General features: G+C 38.0%; 2 protein-coding genes across 2 annotated transcripts; both read left to right on the top strand.

Annotated features, from left to right (window-relative positions):
- The first annotated feature begins 347 nt into the window (after positions 1 to 347).
- Positions 348 to 972, top strand: LOC142634942 (uncharacterized). The gene is made up of 2 exons (XM_075809173.1): positions 348 to 600; positions 683 to 972. The coding sequence occupies exons 1-2, from the start codon at positions 348 to 350 to the stop codon at positions 970 to 972; spliced, it is 543 nt and encodes a 180-aa protein (XP_075665288.1).
- Positions 973 to 16,254: 15,282 nt separating this feature from the next.
- Positions 16,255 to 20,492, top strand: LOC142637049 (D-glycerate 3-kinase, chloroplastic). The gene is made up of 12 exons (XM_075811339.1): positions 16,255 to 16,710; positions 18,000 to 18,388; positions 18,517 to 18,596; positions 18,699 to 18,750; positions 18,847 to 18,888; positions 19,012 to 19,090; positions 19,169 to 19,200; positions 19,288 to 19,356; positions 19,627 to 19,701; positions 19,774 to 19,890; positions 20,024 to 20,074; positions 20,182 to 20,492. Exons 1-12 carry the CDS (start codon positions 16,485 to 16,487, stop codon positions 20,323 to 20,325), a joined length of 1,356 nt encoding a protein of 451 aa, XP_075667454.1. The 5' UTR covers positions 16,255 to 16,484; the 3' UTR covers positions 20,326 to 20,492.
- The last annotated feature ends 342 nt before the right edge of the window (positions 20,493 to 20,834 follow it).

Here is a 20,834-nt window from a genome sequence, read left to right as displayed (position 1 = left end):
AGGACGAGACACTAAGGTCCTACATAACCTGCTTCAACAAAGAGGCCCTTTTGATAAACGAAGTTGTCGACAAGATACTCGTCACTACATTCACCATGTCAGATGTGCTTTATCGAGCCACTAAGTACATGAACGCAGAAGACACGTTATTAGCCTAAGAGGAAAAACTTAAGAAGAAGGAAAGGCAAGAGGACACACGACAGGATAGGGGATGGAAGACGATGAGAACCAAATACTGACTGAAGGATAGACATTCCAAACCACCCACTAGAAGGTTCGCAAACATTACCTCATTGCTTGCCCTAATCGATCAAGTCTTGATGTAGATCAAGGACGATACGACCTTGATGTGGCCGAGCAAGTTAAAGGGAGATCCCAATAAAAGGTTCAGAGACAACTATTGTCGTTTCCATTGTGATCATTCTCACGACACATCTGAATGCTATGACTTAAAGCAGCAGATCGAGGCTCTTATCCGGCAAGGGAAGCTACAACGATTCGTCAGCAAAGATAAAGCAGACAATAACCCGCCACAGGAACAGGTTGGTAGAAGAGACAGCGAATGCACCAAACCCCCATTAGGGGGACATAAGGATGATAGTAGGAGGCACCTTAGCATCTGGCTCATCCAGGAAAGCTCGCAAGACCTACCTTAAAATGTTTCAAAATGTCCAACTGACAGGTTTCATTCTAAAAATGGCACAAGTTGACAACCCCATAATTGGGTTTTTAGAGAAAGATGCTAGATGTCTCCCCCACCCCCATGACGATGCACTCGTCGTCAACATATGGGTAGGGGACTTCAACACTCACCGGGTCCTAGTTAATAATGGGAGCTCTGCCAATATCCTCTACTACCCGGCATTCCAGCAGATGAGAATTGAAAGAGAACAGCTCGTATCGACCAATGCACCACTTGTTGGGTTTGGAGGAATGAAAGTGTACCCCCTCAGCGCAGTTACATTGCCGTGACGGTTAGTGATTGCCCTCAACAAATTACTAAGGAAGTTACATTCCATATTGTCAACTGTTTATTGGCTTACAATGCCATACTGGGTCGGCCTACCCTCAATTCATGGAAGGTCGTAACTTTGACCTATCACTTGATCAAGTTCCCCACTGAGTACAGAGTAGGAGAGATGCGTGGAGACCAAGTGACAGCATGGGAATGCTACATAGTGATGTTAGAAATGGACGACCACTTACAAACCATGAGTATAAAAGAACAACGGACGGTTGCGGAACCTATTGAATGGTTGGAAGAGATACTTCTCGATAACTCCAAACCTGAGTGAACGACAAGGATTGGCACTCTCGCCAGTCCGCCAGTCCATCAAGTCCTCACGACATTCCTAAGAGAGAACTCAGATGTCTTTGCTTGGAGCCACGAAGACATGCTCGGGATCAACCCTTCAATTATGGTTCACAGGTTGAACATATCACCCTTTTTCCCCCCATCCGTCAGAAGAAGCAAGTGTTCGCCCAAGAGCGAGACAAGTCTATAGCGGAAGAGGTCTGCAAGTCATAGGATGCAAAGTTCATCAGGGAGGTATACTATCCTGCTGGTTGGCCAATTTAGTGGTGGTTAAGAAAGCCAACGAAAAGTGGAGGATGTGTGTAGACTTCACGGACTTAAACAAGGCGTGCCCCAAAGATAGCTATCCACTCCCATGGGTCGACGTCCTGGACAAGGCTAATTAGGAGAAAACTTCATTCGTCACCAACCAAGGCCTCTTTTATTACAAAGTGATGTCATTTGGCCTCAAGAATGCGAGCGCAACATATCAGAGGCTTATGAACAAAATCCTCACACATCAGATTAGGAGGAACGTCCAAGTCTACGTGGATGACATGCTAGTGAAAAGTTAACAGGTAAACGACCATTTGGACGACCTCAAGGAGACCTTCGATACCCTTCGTGCCTATAACATGAAGCTCAATCCAAGCAAATGCGCATTTGGGGTAACGACTAGAAAATTCCTAGGATTCATGGTGTCCTAGAGAAGCATTGAGGTCAACCTAGACAAGATTCGGGCCATAATGGAGATGGTGCCACCAAGGAACATAAAAAAAGTGCAAAGCCTTAACGGCAAGGCAGCGGCACTGAACAGGTTTGTGTCAAGGGCAATGGAAAAATGACTATCTTTCTTTCACATGTTGAAAAAGTCCTCTGTGTGGATGACCGACTGTCAACAAGCATTCAAGAACTTAAAGTGTACCTCTCTTCCCTACTGTTGTTGAGTCCTTCCAAACCTGGGGAGGAGTTATTTCTCTACCTAGTCGTCTCCTTAGCTGCCGTCAATGTAGCCTTGGCCAGAGAAGAAGACATGGTGCAGAAGCCAATATACTACACTAGCTGAGCACTTCAAGGTGCAGAGGAGAAGTACCCCCTAATGGAGAACTAGCCTTCACCTTAGTAATCATAGCTCGCAAGCTCAAACCATGTTTCCAGGCCCACACTGTAGTCGTTTTGACAGATAAGCCTCTATGGAAAGCAATGAGCAATCCTAAAACCACTGGAAGGATGGTGTTGTGGGCAATTGAGTTGAGTAAATTCAATGTGCAGTATCACCCATGCACGGCCATGAAAGGATAGGTTGTCGCTGACTTCATTGCGGAGTTCACCAATATGGAAGGTCGGGGGGTAGAAGAGCATCTCCAATAGAGTATCCACACAGACGGGTCATCCAATAGGCAGGCCGACGGGGCAGGTATAGTACTCCACTCTTCAAAAGGGGATGAGATCGAATGCATGGTTCATCTCAACTTCCCTACAACCAATAATGAGGCTAAATACGAAGTTTTAGTGGTAGGACTAGATCTCGCCAAAACAGTAAGGGCCACAAGTATAGTTGTCTATTGCAATTCTCAGGTAGTCATAAGATAGGTGAATGGTTACTATGAATGCAAAAGTGAATGAATGAAGAAATACTTGGAGCAAGTAAGGAAATGGTGGGTGACCTTCAGACCAAGTTTGTTCAAATCCCAAGGGAAGAAAATGAGTAGGCCGACCGTCTTGCCAAGGCCGCATCGACAGAACCCATGTTCATCTCTAGTAAGGTACTTTCTTTTGTTCAACTTTCGCCTTTGATAGATGGCGTCGATGTGTAGGAAGTAGGCAACTAGACCACACCGATAGTTTCGTACTTAAAAGACGGCACACTACCTGATGGTAAGGAGGTCACAAGGAAGCTGAAGGTTCAGGAGACACAATTCGTCCTAATAAATGATGTCTTGTACAAAAAAGGCTTCTCTCAATCGTACCTGAGATGCCTAAGCCCCGAGGAAGCGGATTATGTCACGAGGGGATTTGTGGGAACCATTTAGGGTCATAATCACTAGTTCACAAGCTAATCCGAGCTGGATACTATTGGCTTACCATGCAAAAGGATGACCAAGCCTATATCAAGGCCTGTGACAAATGTCAGAGATTCAACAACATCATTAGACAACCAACAGAAGAGCTCACTCCGATGACAGCTCCATGACCTTTCACTCAATGGGGATTAGACATCATGGGTCCATTTTCGACAGCAGCAAGACAGTTGAAGTTCCTAGTGGTCTGTATAAATTACTTCACCAAATGGGTGGAAGATGAAGCGCTGGCTACCATCATATAGAAAAACGTACGAAACTTCGTCTGGAGAAACATCATCTGTAGGTACGGGACCCCTAGAGTCTTGGTCTCGGACAACGAAAAGCAGTTCGACAATGAGGCATTCAAGGATTTTTGCTCACAGTTGGGGATCAAGAATCACTATTCCTCACCCACCCACCCTCAGGCCAACGAATAAGTTGAGGTCACTAACTGATCCTTGCTTAAGATCATCAAGACTCGGCTTGATGGGGTAAAGGGTATATGGCCAGATGAGCTGCCAAGTGTACTATGGGCGTACAAGACGATGGTAAGGATGCCAACATGGGAAACGCCTTTTCGCCTAGCATACGGGAGTGAGGCCGTTATCCTAGTCGAAGTTAGGCTTACAAGCTAAAGGGTGAAGAATCACGACGAGAGTAGGAATGATGAAGCCATGCGCCTACAACTGAACCTAGTGGATGAGGTCAGGGCAACAGCCAAACAAAGGTTAGCATGATACTAGGACCTCATAGCCAAGCACTACAATTCTAGAGTCAAAAACAGGGATTTTCAAGTTGGAGACCTTGTCCAGAGAAAGGTGACGAGTGCTACAAGGAACCCCTCCTAAGGGAAGCTAGGACCGAATTGTGAAAGACCCTACAGAATCACTTCATGGTAGAGGAAAGACACCTATTAGCTAGAGACGCTCGACGGACAGAATTTGCATCACCCATGGAACACCGAGCACCTAAAGAAATACTACCAATAGACGATGGCATACAAACCACCACTCCTCATTTCCAATTTATTTCTTTTTAGTTTTTTATTATTATCTACAATACCTTTTTAGCCCAAAGGGTGGTTTTTCATTTTTAAGAACAATTTTTGGCGTATGCACATATTCATCATAATAATAGGAGTTATTCAGATATGTCATGTGTATGTATATATATATATCTCTACAAAACCGCATCTACAACAAGTCCTCAAGAGGACGGAAACATCACAAAAGGATGCCTTAAAATTTATATAAGTGGACGAACGCATCCTAAGGAACAACTCGAAATTTATCAACATCCATGAGTAGATGGATGCATCCCAAAGGGATGCCTCAAAAATTGTCCATAAGTGGACAAGTGCATCTCGAGTGATGCCTTGAAATTTCTTAAGTCCATAAGTGGACGAATGCATCACAAAAGGATGCCTCAGAAATATACAAGTCCTTAAATGGACAGACAAGTCTTTAAGTGGACGGACACATCTTTAAGTGGACGGACGCATCCTAAGGGATTCCTAGAAATATACAAGTCCTTAGAGTGGACGGACACATCCTTCGATGGACAGACACATCCTAAAGTGGACGGACACATCCTAAAGCCCTACCCACGGGGTAGACGGATGGCTACGGATACCGACGGGTACCAAGTCCACAAGAATATCCTAAGTTTTACCTACAAGATAAACAAGCAACCAAATACACTGACAGATGCTTGGTCTTAAAAATTCTACATAGTCCTGTCAAACAACCACCAATACTAACGAATATGGTAAAAACATACTCAAACAACAAATAGAAAATGAAAGCGAGGGATATAATAAAAACACAATAAGTAAAAGCCCATAAAAGTCAAAGTGTTTACAATAAAGCCCAAAAAACAGAAAGGCACTTGCCATTTTCTGAAAAATAAGAAGGAATACATAAAAATTAGGAAATCTAAAAAAGGGACTAAGATGGAAGAGCATCCAAAGCTGACGAGTTTACAGCATTCTTAGCCAAAGGATCCTTAGCAAACAAGACCAGAGGAGCATCCAAAGCAGACAGGTCCATAAAAATTTAGGTAGAAGGGTCCTCAGCAGATGGGACCAAACGAGTGACGACGCCTATAGGAATAGGTTGAGCAATAACCACGCCGTCGTCTTTTATGCCCTGCTCCTCAGCATGAACAAAATCATCAGAATCCTCATTCACGGTGTCACCGCCCCTAGGAGTTGTCGGCATTGGGTCGTCAAGAGTGATCTTGGACAAGTCAAGGTCTGAGTAGATGGACCCAACTTGCTTTAAGCAGTCCTCGAATTAGTCACCATAGTAGACACTACATGCATCGATAAAGATTTGGGAAGCCCTAAACTCCTCCATAGCATCGGCTTTGGCCATGTCCATCTGATCATGGAGGGTTGACAGTTAAGTCACCAAACCTGCCTTCAACTTCTCTACTTCTCCTCGGAGACGGATCTCCTTCTTCAACTTGGCATTTACAGACGTCAACTCCTCATTAAGAGTATGCAGGCCCTCTTTATACTGCTCACGCTCCTTGTTTTAATCTCTTGACGCTTTTGAAACCGACAAATCACCCCCTCTTAGGCAACGCACCTATCTTGAAGCGCCTTTATCCGCACCAACACCTAAGATCAAGACATCCGTCAGTAAAATTAATATATATATATATAATATATATATATATAGACACACACACACACACACACACATATGGAAAACTAGCACATAAGGACGTAGTTGAAAAGAAACATACCCTAGACAAGTCAAAGAGACCCAACGCCCCCAAGTCCTCAGTCGTCTGGTCAACACATGGGTCCAAATCCGTCACCTTGATGATTGAGTCAACCGTCTCAACAACGTACTCCTTATGTGTTAGCAAACGGTGGGCAGCTCCTTGGGCAACAAGACCCTTCCTCGTTATTAGCAATTGCTGACTCCATGGCTGGGTTTAGCAGGTGACAGCTGCTTCGATTGCTTATTACTAACGAGGGTACCCGACCCCTTCTTGTGTGGATGGTCGTCTTTGCCTTCGTTCTTTCTTTTTTAGGCCCCCTTGGTGACGGCCTTAGTGGCTGATTTTGAAGACCCACCTTTCTCTTTCTGCTTGCATGTCGTAGTAGCTTGCCTCACCAACGCCCTCTATCTCCTGACTTCCATCTCTGTTTAGAAAAGGGACGGATGTTAGAAAAGGAAAAGACAGACAACGGAGAAAAGGTATGAAATTCACAACTTACGCTGATGAGAATAAGCGTGACGGCTCAAGACCACAATAGTAAGCGTGAAGGGTATCTAGTGTGGCAAGGTCCTTCCACCTCCTTTAAGCAAAAGGAATATCTAACACACGACGAATAAAAGCCTCTTGGTCCTCGGTTATTTGTGGACAGACCTTAGCTGAAAAATTAAAATAGACGACGTTAAAGATCATGATAAAAGAAGACAGACAAGGGTAAAAACAAACATTTATGGTGTCACACCTGAATCCCTTACAATACCCCATGAATTGTCAAACCCTTGGGGAATTTTGTCCCACTTATCCCGTCTACACACCTAATCCATCCCTTGGACAAAAAAATACCTATTCTTCCAATTTCTGTTTGAGTCAGGCATGTCTGACACTAGCCTAAGCGACGTCTTCCTCGCGAGGAAATGGTAAACCCCTTGGGACGAAGTATTATGATAGGGTTTGTAGTAGTAGAAAAACTTATCGAGGGTAAGCCGACAATTTCCGCCGCTAAGCTGACCCTAAATTACTTCAGCTTTAATGAATATTCTCCAAGCATTAGGAGTTATTTGGCTGACGAATAAACCCAAATAGTTGGCCAGATGACGATGTAATTCCATCAGTGGCAGCCTCAGTTCGGCGGCGAACATGGCATCGTACATGCCGACATCCATTATCTTCCCAAAATAACACTTTTCAAATTTCTTGGGTAAACAAATAGAGATATGCTCTGGGATTTGGTAATGGTCCTGAAGGGCGTTGAACACCTTGCTGGTCATTGTCGGATAAAAGTCGTTGACTATCCATTTCGCAGGAAGGATGAAGGGATGGGCACCACTGTCCTCCTTAGACATGGCAAAACGGGAGGGTTGGGTTGGGTCGGGTCGGGTCAATCAGGTTTGCGGGTCAAACGGGTCACGGGTCATTTTTAAATGGGTCAATTGGGTTACGAGTCGGGTCAGGTTGGGTCGGGTTGACCCATATTTTTCAAACAAGTTTTTTTTTTTTTTTTTTTCAATTACAAAAACAAATCAATGACAATCTGTTTAAAGAGAATGAATAAAATCAATTAAGTAAATGAATTGCACTAAATGCCATTTGTTAATATCCTTCCACTTTTGACAGTTTTGAGCATAACAAAAATTATTTATAGTCATAAATTCATGATGGAAAAAGTCTTCAATGTTAATAGTTCATTGTCAAAATGTATATAATTACAAGTTTACATCTTCAAAAAGAGATAGATCTTAAAACAAACAAAACAAGTAAGCCAGCAAAGTAGCAAGTTATCGATCTTCTTAAGTGCACATATTCCTGTTGCATTTAAAATAATAGTAAAGTTAGATTACTTAGATAAATAAACTAAACAAAAAAAGATTTAAAAATAAACATAACATATTAAGTAAAGAAGAATAGTAAATATTTTATAAAATTATACCACAATCTCAATATACTCAACGTTAGTAGCAGATTCAGCACTGCAAATATTCATACTTGCAAATTGTAACTCAAGTTGACCAATTTCGTCAGCATCTTCATCTACAATACAATATTTTAATATAACTTAATTTACCATGAAAGCAAATCAATAAATAATTAAAATTGTATAATTATGACTATAAAAAAAAAATTAAATTACCTTCAAATCCATATAACCAAATTTTAGTACACAACATAGCTTCCACATTCTCAGGTAAAAGACGTGATCGATACGGAGTAAGAATTTTTTTTCTTAGTGCTAAAACTTGATTCAGAAGCAAAAATGGTTATCGGAATGCTCATGAGATCCCATGCCATTAAAGAGAGCTCTAGAAACCGATTGTAATGCTCTTTCCATCAAGAGAGAACTTCCAACTTTGGATTTTTCTTTTTGTCAAGTCTAGACTCTTCTAAATACAAGTCCAGTTGAGATTTTTTTTTTTTTTTTGGTACCATGACCACTTTCATAATGATCAAATTCCTAATCATTAAAAAAAATTGCAATGAAAAATAATACCACACAACATTACAATCTTTATTATTAAAAAAATATAGCACAACATATACCAAACAAAATGCAATTCACTTACATCATCTTCCTCATCATTGGGATCATCCATAGCACCGCTAGTATGACTAGAACTCCCAACACAAAATGAAATAGTGGTCATAGGCTTGAGGCATTCATATTCAAAAAAAGCTTATACAATGTAGTCTCAACGCTGTCCACCTTCATTTTAGCAATGTGCTCAATTGGCTCTATTTTCTTTAAAATGTACTCCACATAATCCAACTTATACCTTGGATCAAGAACAATGGCACAAGCTAGCACCACACTATAACAATCCCAATATTTGTCAAATTTAACTTTCATCTGTTCTGCCATATTACTGATAAATGAATCTTGGCTCTCCATTTCTTCAAGTAAGAGCAATTCAATTTGAGACAATCCTTGAAAATATAGATTTGTTGTAGGGTAATCAGTTCTAGAAAATAGAGTTGTAATGTCATAGAAAGGTTTCAAAAACCGAGTTATCCTTTCAACTCTATTCCATTCATCCCTTGATGGACAATGCTTGAAATTAGCATCTTCCTCTGCTAAATGGTTCAACACAGAACAATATCTCATAGCATTGTCAATCATGTCATATGTTGCATTCCATCTTGTACACACATCTAAACGTAAACCCTTTGTTCTCTTCATACCAACTAGTTTTGTACATTCATCAAATCTACACATTTTACTTTCTGATCCTTTAAGATATTTCATAGTTTCTCAGATCTTAATCATTGAGTCATCTATTACTTTCAATCCTTCTTGAACAATAAGATTCAATATACAAGCACCATAACGCACATGAAAAAGATACTATCACATAACAATAAACCCCCCTCATTAAGTTTTTTCTTTATGAAATCTTGGCAATTATTATTATTAGACGCATTATCTAAAGTAATGGAAAATATTTTCTTCTCAATACCCCATTCTTCCAAGAAACTTAAAATTTTCTCGTATAAAAGAGTTCCCGTGTGTGGAGATGACATATGACAAAAATTCAAGATGATGCTTTTCAATTCCCAATTCTCATCCACATAATGTGCTGTAAGACAAATATATCCCTCACTTGTAACAGAGGTCCATAAATCTGAAGTCAAACATATTCTACCAGGAATTGATTTCAACTTATTTTTAACATCATCCTTCTCTTTCTTGTAAAGTTTTAGAACATCAACTTTTGAAGTATTCCTAGAAATATGTTTAACTTTTGAATTTAGATAGCTAAAAACTTTTCTAGTGCCCTCATACTCAACAAAGCTAAATGGTAAATTATATTTAATAATAGCCTCCGCTAACATCTCACAAAATTCTTCTTGAATTATCTTGTTTTGTAACACCCTACCCTCTTCTTCACCATCTTGTTTTACTTCATTTCGTTTTAAGCGTTTGAGAAGATGGCGATGGAAGTTTGATGTTCCATGATGACTATCCGCCAATAAAAAATTTCCCACACCATTGACAAGTAGCCTTACTTATCCCTTCTTCATTAATAGGCAATTTCACAAATTCAATCCAAACTGTAGATGTTTGATGTTTTTCCTTTTGATTTTTTCCTGAAACTCTTTTTGGTTTCTTAAACTTTGATTTTGAATTGACTCTTAAAGATGCTAAAGGATTAGAAGTATCAATAATTGTAGCATCATCATCACTTTTTAAATTTACAGCCGATGAAGCCGTTGTACTCTAATTATCAAAGTAAAATATATAATTAAAATTAAAATTCTAGTCTATTAAAAACATCTAAAGAAATTGTGAACATAACTACATTCTACATAAGTGATAAGACATTCATCCAAATGATACAGAGGCAGAGCAGAGGTAGAGGCAGAGTAGAGGCAGAGGCAGAGGCAGAGCAGATTAAATATAATGTTAATAACTAAGGGAAAACTTTCAAGAATATGTATATACTATCTCCGCCGCTGCTTCACAGCCACAGGCCTCTCCTCACAAACCATCAACATAGACAACAAAACCACAATCCACTTATGGGGTCCAAAAGAAACCACCCAAAACCAAAAACCCTCACTAGTTCTAATCCATGGCTTTGGTCCAATGGCAATTTGGCAGTGGGGTCAACCAGATAATATATACTTATTCTTGAAAGTTTTCCCTTAGTTATTATTGTATACTATATTTGATGACACATTCATTCAACAATCAAACGCACTACCAATTAAATCTAATGTTAGCAGAGGCAGAGCATTATACTATATTATTATTGCTAAATCATAAATTCATAATATTAAAAAATCAATCCAAAAACTAAAAATATTTAGGGATTTAAGAGAATAATAAAAATGATTTAACTTACCTTCACCATAGTTGATGATTGTGGTTGTGCTCTTCTTAAATGGGCCAGCAGCTGTGTGGGTCGTGTGGCCTGTGGGTGGCGAGAGACAGAGAATTTGAGAACTGAACTGAGGAAGAGAAACTTTCAGGTTTGTGTAGGCCGGAGCCGCAAGAGGATTTGAGAACTAAAAGATAGAGTAAAGCTGAAGTCCTTTTTTTTTTTTACCAAAGTAAAGCTGAAGTCCTGAATAGTCTGAAGACTCTGAACTGAGGAAGAGGGTTTTGTAAACTTGTATAAGTTGTATTGTGAGAATTTTGTCATTTAGTCTCTTTGTTTGGCTTTGAAAATCCGAAATGGAATGCACTATAGCTAGGCAGTAAGCATTGACCAATGACCATTGAATGAGATTTTTTTTTTTTGAACAGTTATGATACATCCAAAGCCTTGTCAATATTGTCATTGTGTAATGTGTAATGTGTTGGACAGATGGACCTGTTGGTATAACTGTGTAAGGTAAAGGTGCTGTGCTTGTGAGTTGTCAATTGTCAAGACATGACAATTGATTCAATATTTTATTAGTATATAATTTTATATGATTATATTTATATGAAGTATTTAGGTGCTTTATGCACCTAGTATCAGTATATAATTTAAATATTTTTTTAGCGAATTTTTTTAACGGGTCGAGTCATAGGTTATTTGGGTCGGGTTGGGTTGACCCGCAAAAAATAGGGTCGGGTCATGGCTCAACTCGTTTTTGCTTCGGGTAAAAAAAAAAATCGGTTCGGGTCGGGTATTTTTCGGGTCGGGTCGGGTTAGAAAATTCTGACCCGTATTGCCATGTCTGACCCTCCTAACCTTCAGGATCTCCTTCAGGAGGGGTTCCCTCGTCATCCTCTTCTCTCTCGTCATTTACCTCAATGTCTCCCTCATCCTCTTCCTCATTTTCATCACTTAAAGACTGGGTGGACGGCTCCCTCTATTGGGACCGTGGAGAATCTTCCCCAAGCTCGCGCCCTAACGAAAAGACCTCATCGTAGCCCGTACCCTCACGGACTAACGATGATAGTTCACTCGTCACTTCCTTATCTAACATCTATCCACCTACAAGCGACAGAGGTATTTTTCTAAGAACCTATCTCGACAGGTCTCAAAACATAAAAAGGGGACAGGTTGCAAAAAGTATAAAAAGCAAAGAGAAGAAAACTTACAAAAAGACAGACAAATTGAAAGCAACAGTCCCACGGAGGAGTGATGGCGGCAAGTAACAGATGGCTTGGACGACTATGCGATAGCTCTATTTCTCTTAAGGCTCTCAGAGATGAAATAAGGAGAAATGGGAGGAGGCAAGGGATTATTTATAGGATGAAGAAGCACAAGAAGCAAAGGCACGTTGTTGATCAGAAACGAGGCTAACTGGCTAGTGCCATGTGTCTCCTAGCATTTAATGAAGGTTGTTCAAGGATAGTTAATGACACCCCCTTTTCCAAAAAATAATAAATAAATAGCAGTTCATGATTGAACTCCATAACCCGTCAGTTGGAGCTAATAGAGCCATGGAATAGGGGGCAATTGATAAGGATGTTCTCGTTTGTAGCAGGACACAAGGAAGCCGACGGTCCCTATGGACCTGTCAGCTTCCCATAAGTAGACAGAGGTCCGAAGCGACGACACCATTAAAATGACAACCCCACGGTACCCGACGGGTGTCTCCATAATAGCCGACAAGAAGACTTTAGATGAGGCAATCAACCAACGAGATGAAGAGGCCGACGGGTCTAGCGTGGCTCAGCTTGATGCCCACGAACATCTATACAAGGAAATATTGTGTATCCCACAACTAACCCTAATCAAAGGAATCTCTACAAGGGTCATTCAAGCTACTCCCACTCCTTTAACAGCAAGAATGGAAGATAAGCTAGATTGGAAACTCTCCCCCAAGGGAGATTTTGACCAGAAATCTGCATATCTAATTACTTTAAAACCCACGGTTGAAGCTCCATTCAAGGGAAAATGGATTTGGAAATTAAAAACCTTACCCAGAATTCAAACATTCGTTTAGAAGTCTATGCATCAAAGCATTGGTGTCAAGGAATGCCTCTCGGCAAGAGGAATGTCAATCAATATCATGTGACCCCTCTGTCAAAGTGGAGCAAAAACCATTATACATGCGTTGTGTGACTGCCCCTCAGTTAAATCTATTTGGCACCAGCTCGGAGTTCACCTAGTAGACCCATCCTTTTTTTTTTTAGCAAATTTAAAAGACTGGCTCCTATCTTACTGCAATATTGACCTGAAGCCTAATACAGGACAAACTCTGTGGCATTAGGTGTTTTTATTTGCAATTTGGTTGATTTGGAAGAACAAGAACCAATACATCTTTAAAGAAAGAAACTTGAACCCCGACGCTGCTAAAGATATAGTGGCCTGAGCCTTGGAATATACTCATTGTGCGTGCAACTCTATAGTTACCAAAAGAATGATCTTGAAAAGTATCCGATAGGAGAAGCCTAGCATTGGGTGGATGAAGCTCAATACTGATGGATCATCAATTGGTAATCCTGGAATGGTTGGAGGAGGAGGCGTAATCAGAGATGAGGAGGGGAATTGGGTGGTAGGATTCGCCAGGAGGATTGGGTCAGCGAGGAGCTTCCTAGTTGAGCTTTGGGCCCTTCAGGATTGGCTTCTTTTATGATTACAATCTCATATCCAAGTAGTGATTATTGAAATGGATGCTAAAGCTATAGTTGATGCATTCTCACATCAGAATAATTCTAACTCTATTATTTCCTCTCTCATGGATGATTATAGGCAGTTGGTTACCTAGATCCCTCAACCGAGATTTAGGCATGTCTACAGAGAACCTAACAGATGTGTGGATTTTTTGGCTAAATTTGGCTCTTCTATGGATGTAGATTTTGCTATTTTGTCTAGTCCACCTATGGATGCCCTTTCTTTTTCCAAGGCTGATTGTCGTGGTCTGTATGTGAACAAGCTTTGTACTAAACCTATGATTGTTGTTTAGTTTTTATGCTATTACCTTTTTCTACCAAAAAAAAAATCAAACACAAGCACATGATCATGAAATAACTAAAACCGATTTTTTAAAATATGTAATAACTAAAACCAACCAAAAGAGAACATTTGAATGTATTAAGAACTTAATAAACGTTGTAGATGAAGATGCTGTGATGGGTTTGGCTACTATTAAAAGAAATTTTGGAACATTTTTAAAATTTTCTTAGTTTCATTGCAGCCAAATGATAGGATAAATAAATTTTGAACCTAAATACAAATAATGAAGATTCCAACCTCAAACCCCCCCCCCCCCCCCCCAATACAAAAAAACTTTAGCTCTAAAACAAGCCAGTAGTAAAACGGTGAGAATGATGGGTTGGGTTGGGTTTGTCAAGTTGGTGGGTTTGATGTATACTCCAAATTGAATTATACAATTAAAAGTGAGAAATATTACGTCTACAAATTTTTTACAATACTTTCACAATAAAACTTATGTGGTGGGTTGTTGCTTGCTGTTTTTGTTAGGTAAAAAAGTAATTTCAACAGTGGATTTAAATTAAAAAATCTGTAAGAATCTGCCAATTAGGATTTGTAATAAAAATGTTGTGAATATAGCATTTCTCATTAAAACTATTTGTGATGTGTAACATTGATAAAATAAAAATAACAAACTAGGGGAGTTACTAGCACTATTATCATAAAAAAGGATTAAAAAGGAAACAATCAACATTAAATAAAGCAATAACTTTCCTCTAAAAAAAAAGCAATAACTTAGGTTAAACTATTATATCATGTTAACTATTAAAGTTACCATTTCCACCCAAAAAATGAGTGGATACTGTAGGATTCTCTCTCTAGTTTTGTTTTGTTTTTGGTAAACAACCGGGGAAACAAACTAAGAAAGACTAGGCACAACACGGATATTAGAATCCTTAGAAATATCTCTCACAACACACCCCCTAACTGGATCCGAGGGAATATAAAATAACTCAAAGTCCTCTTGAAGAGGCCTCCCCAAACAAGCCAAGGCATCTACACTTTTATTTGCTTCCCGAAAGGTATAAACAATATGGGAGTCAGGCACTCTCCATAAGAGCGACCTGCAATCATTGATACTATAGGATTCTCTACAAGATAAAACTAGGCTTTTCATTTTGAAAGGGCACCAATAACTGCATTTATCAATACACTAAATTAAGCAAGCATAGAGTCAACGGTTCCAAAGGAATTCCCCTGGTTTACGAGTTGGTTCTACCTGTTGCAACAAAGAAAAGATTTTAGTGAGAAAACTTATAGTAAAATTGATTGATAAGAAGTTCATCTTTGAAGAAACACATCACAAATCCTACATTTTACAGTTGAGTCCGAATAAAACTAACAACTTTCAATATCTAAAATATAGGAAAAATACTGATTTGAGTAAAATTTTAAGCATAGCTTATGTCAATTCTGGAGCTGATCCTAATCATCAACAGAAAAACTACAAGAAAACCTAAAAAAAGGGAATCATTTTGCAAGTTGTTTGTCACAAACAACAAATCACTTCTTTCATATATATATATATATATATATTTTTTTTTTTTTAAATTTTAAAAACCCTTATTAAATTACCGATTGCCCTATAAGTTTAAACTATTAAAAAATGATGAATTTGATCATTAAACTATTTTCCTAACATTTCCTCTCACCTGTGAGCTTGAACACCTCTTTAATAAGGTGGACATTGCCTATGGGTAAAGTTATCAAGTTATGGGCTGGAGTTTTTCCTTCTGGCCCAACCTAGCCTGATCCATTGAACGGTCAACGACTCATCATTAGGCCTAATAAAAACAAGCAGGGTTAGCTTAGCTTGACACATTCTCTTACAATAGAGCTAATAGTTTTGTTATAAAATTTTCAAAAACAAAAAATAAAATGCAAACATTACACCATACATGTTTTAAAAACTATTTTGAGATAATTATTCATTAAAATACATGTTTTTAAGATAACATAAAAGAACCATTAGAAACCAAAACTATTTTTTTTTAAATGTTTGTAAGTATTCTTTTAAAAAAATAAAAATTCTAGTGACAAGTGACAACTAACAATTTCACAACTTAAAAGTTATCATGGAATTTGAGTAGAATGTGTATATTTGTTTTTTGTTTTTTTTTTTTAATTCGAAACAAGTTTTGAATGATAAAAAAAAATTAAAAAAAATTTTAAAAAAAAGCTGATAATAATTGCTTAACTCTCAAAACTTATCACCTCACCACCTTATATAAAATAATAGTTATATAAATTGAGTTGGTAATCAAATTGTTTTTTGAAGAGAAAGTTAATAGGCACCACCAAATATTGTGATATTCTTTAATATCCCACCAAATAAACTATAACCTCCCTTTTTCTCCCAGAAAACCAAAAACAATAGCCTCAATTATTTTAAAGATTTTTGGACTCTTGTGTTTGGTATTTTAGTAGTTTCACCTGAAAGGCTGAAACAGGAAAAAGATGAGCATGGCACAGCCGCACAGGTTTCAATAAAGTAACAGACACACAGTTAGTTACACACAGGAAGAGATGAGCATGGCAGCTATGAATATCTTATCTCAGCCATGGTCACCGACCGCTTCGCTCTGCCTCTATTATTTTAATAATCATAATCATTATAATATTAGTAATTACAAATTACATTCTTTTTCTCATCCTGTTAACTTCTCTCTTCCCTCTTCTCTCTGTGCTCCAACCAAATCAAACCACACAGCTTCGAGGCTCTCTCAAATGCCAATCCACTTATCAAAATCAGGTGCTCTTTCTTATTTCTCATTCAATTTTTTTTTATTTTTTTATTTTAGCTGTTTTTTTCTTTTTTAAATATCTTTATATGCTTTCTTACACGTTGACTCTGTTTGGTTGCTGAGAAAAGTATGGTAAAACAACAAAAAATATACTGAAAATCTTAATCATATGTCATCTTTTTATGTGGGTTGTCAAGAAAAGTAAAAATTTATGGTTTAACAAGCAAAATATGTTTTGGGTTCAGTTGGGTAAACAGCTTTGAAATTCAGAATTTCAGTTTCTCTGCAAAAGATGTTGCCGTATGATTGTTTGCTGATATAATGGGCAAAAGAAACATAATTGTCTTCTATAATCTATAATTTTATTTCCTTTGGATTTATTGAGGTAAGTAATGGAAAAAAGTTGAAATTTATCAATTTTTGCGGGTTTTTTTTATTTATTTCGTTTTTGTAAGTTTAACATTATCTTATTGGAACCTAATTGTAACAATCTCATTAGTATTTTTGTCAATTTATGCAACTTGGTATTTTCTTTTGGTTATAAAACTATATATATATATATATATATATATATATATATATATATATTTTTTTTTTTTTTCATTGCTAAGCTTAGGATTTGCATGTATATAGTTATTTAGATGCCATGTAGTTTAAAGGTCTACAGACAAATATTGATTTAGAAAGCCATGTAATAAATTTATGAACTACTTTGGCCGCGGATGCTTGATTCTTTATTCACAATCAAACTATGTGTGCCCATTTTTTTTTTCTCCGTCATCACCCAAAAATTATGTTTGATTTTCTACACTCATGCTCACTTAAGAACAAATTGAGTCTATGGGAAAGGATGCCTGTAGTAAGGCTAGAGATCTTTTCGTCCCTCCTGATTTTAAGCTTCGTCTCTTCTTGGATGCTTGATAGATTTTAATTAGCAAAAACGAGTAGTCTTATTGCTTTCATTGTTGTTGCCTCATGGTATGTTGACTAGTCCTGCCTCTATCTGTTGGCAATGTTTTCGTGACATGTTGGATTTGCTTTTGATAATTGGTTGTTCATGACTTTCCCTCGAATCACTAGAAATAGGAAGCACAAAACTTCCACATTAGAGAATAGAGATCATAATAAATGTAAGTCAATCTTGTGTTTTATGAATTTAAAATAGTCAGATTGTTTTGCTGAAATTGAGTTTAAGCTTTGGCAAACTAATTTACTATTTGCAATGATTCAAAAGATGAGCACTGTTGGCAAAATAATCCACTTTAGTCTTCTTCATATTTATGGATTCATTCTACAGGCAGTGGATGTTCATGGATACGAGACAATTCCACGTGTTGCAACACTGCTGCCAGCAATGATTGCAGCAGGCTGGGCCCATCATATTCTGTATTTCCCACAAAACCTGCAGAAGTTTCCTCTGTGCAGGACCTTTTTGAATTCATATGCTCAGGTCCTTTGTTTAACAAATTGGGTCTGACCCCGGAAAAGGTAGCCGGGTCCGTTGACAAGTGGTTAGCATATGGATTGCACCTTTGTCGATTGTTTCAGCTCAATGAATTGTACCTTACAGTTCCTGAGAAAGCAAGGTTATATCACTACTATGTACCAGTCTTTTTGTGGTGTGAAGATCAGATTTCACAGCACAGGTCCACATTCAAGGATGGAGAAGATATATCTCCTCTAGTGGTATTTTTTTTTAACTTAGGTTTCCAATTTTATTTTATTTTTTTAATTTTCTTAGTATAATTTAGTAGCTGTATTTAGTCTGTGCATCTTTGTATATATCATTTCATGTGATGTTGCTTGTGATGTAGATTGGTTTTAGTGCACCACAAGGTTGTGGGAAGACTACACTTGTCTTTGCTCTTGACTATCTCTTCCAAATTACTGGCAGGTTGGTTGCACGATTTCAATTTTCTTAATTGTAGTAGTTAATTTTTCAAGTCATATAAAAAAGTGAAAAATGAGATTGCTGACATGCATTTCCAAAATTCAGGAAGGCTGCGACAGTATCCATTGATGACTTCTATTTGACGGCAGAGGCTCAGGTGATTTCTGATTTTTTTTTTTTTTTTTCTTTATGCAAATGCTTTTTCTTGTTCTTTGGGTTTTCATCTTCTGATCCAATATTGTGTTGATGGTAGGCTAAACTGAGAGAAGAAATTCCAGGAAATGCACTATTAGAGGTAGCAATTGACATATTTTTGTACTAGTTTTTGGCTAAACAGAATACATTAGCCTTTTGTACTCATCAAAGAACTGAAAATTCTTTTTCTTATTTCTTTCCCTTCCTTTTTGTTTGATTACAGCTTCGTGGAAATGCTGGCAGCCATGATCTTGCGTTCTCTGTTGAAACACTCACAGCTCTTACCCAATTGACTAAAGAGGGTGAGTCAACTTCACTTATTTTTCCTTTGTAATTGATGCTTGTGTAATTCCTAATGTGTCTTTGTCTAAAGTATCCAGGTATGAAGATGAAGCTACCTCGATATGATAAAGTAAGCATACAATCATACTAATGTTTCTTGTTTCTCAATCAACTTTGGGGTCTAAGGTTGCTTATCTTGAATTGTTTCCACATCCAGTCAGCATTTAATGGGAGGGGTGACAGAGCTGATCCTTCAACTTGGCCAGAGGTTGAAGGGCCACTCACGGTAAGAGGATGCGATCTAGAGTTAAGGTTGGAGGGAATTTAGGCTGGTATGCAAGATGATATTGCCCATCCCTGATTATGTCAAAGTAGATGTTTGCACAATTCAATGTCACTCTTAAAATTATTTGAATCTGTGAAAAATATCGATAGTGTTTAGATGTGAATAAACATAGATCTGATGGGATTGGTCAGTTTCAGTTGGCTTTGCCTCTCTGCTTTTTTGAAGGGATTCTGCAAGCATTATGTCACCTTGTAATTTATATGTTTTAAGGTTATTCTGTTTGAAGGCTGGATGCTTGGTTTCAAACCCCTTCCAGTGGAAGTTGTCAAAGCTGTTGATCCACAGGTTAGACTCATTCTCTTATTGTGTCATTATAATTGGTATAACTATAGCTCTAAGTTATTTTTTGTTGTACAGCTAGAGACGATAAATAAGAACCTTGAAGCATATTATGATGCATGGGACAAGTTCATAAAGGCATGGATAGTCATCAAGATTACTGATCCAAGTTGTGTGTACCAGTGGCGTTTACAGGTCAGATATCATATTAACATCATACCTTGAACAATATAGATTCCATTTTTTTTGTTTTTTTATTTTATTTTATGAATTTTCTATCATAAATGATTAAACCACGAGTATAACTAGTGTTCTGTGGAATTTCCAGGCAGAGATTGCGATGAAAAAGGCAGGTAATCCTGGAATGTCAGATGAGGAGGTACGCTAATTGCTGAACAGGTGTATTCGAAAAGTTTAAAATTTTTCTACTGTAACTGTGGTAGATTCTAATATCTGACATGGAGTTTTTCTTGGAGGAGTTTGTAGGTTAAAGATTTTGTTTCACGGTACTTGCCAGCATACAAAGCTTACCTTCCCACTCTTTATGCTGAAGGGCCAAATGGGTCAGATCCAAAGCATCTCCTTGTCATCGAAATCGATGAAGGGAGGAATCCCCTCCCAGGTAACTAGGACTATGGTTTCAAATAGAAAAATGTTGCAAAGCCCAATTTTGACTTGAATATCTCATTTGTAAGGGCATTTGTTATTAAAATAATACCTTTAGTGGAGAAAAGCCAATGTAAATGTAAATTATAGTCAATGTTTCAAATAAAATTGAATATTTTTTATTGGCACAACTTCTGGTTTTCTTCTGGGAAGATATTATGATTCAAAAGGGCAGCAAATGCTAAATGGTGCATACCTTTGCATCAGGGAATGTTAAGACTATCAAGACTTTTTCCCATACACTAAAGGTATAAGTTTTGATATAATAATCAACCCTGATTAGTATGTTGAGTATCTGTGTCCAACCCCGAAGTTTTGGGACAAATGCTTGGTTGTTATTGTTGATGTAGAGAATATTTAGACTTTAACAGTATTGTTTCTTGAAAATAAGTTGTATGCTCTTCATAAGAAGACCGCTGTTTGAGCAGATTTGAGATATGGAGCAACTGGTATTGTTAACCTGTTGTGGCCAG

This window comes from Castanea sativa, chromosome 5, assembly GCF_040712315.1.
Source record: "Castanea sativa cultivar Marrone di Chiusa Pesio chromosome 5, ASM4071231v1".
Taxonomy (NCBI): domain Eukaryota; kingdom Viridiplantae; phylum Streptophyta; class Magnoliopsida; order Fagales; family Fagaceae; genus Castanea; species Castanea sativa.
The sequence above is the reverse complement of the archived record's forward strand: the minus strand, read 5'-3'. Positions and strand labels throughout refer to the sequence as shown.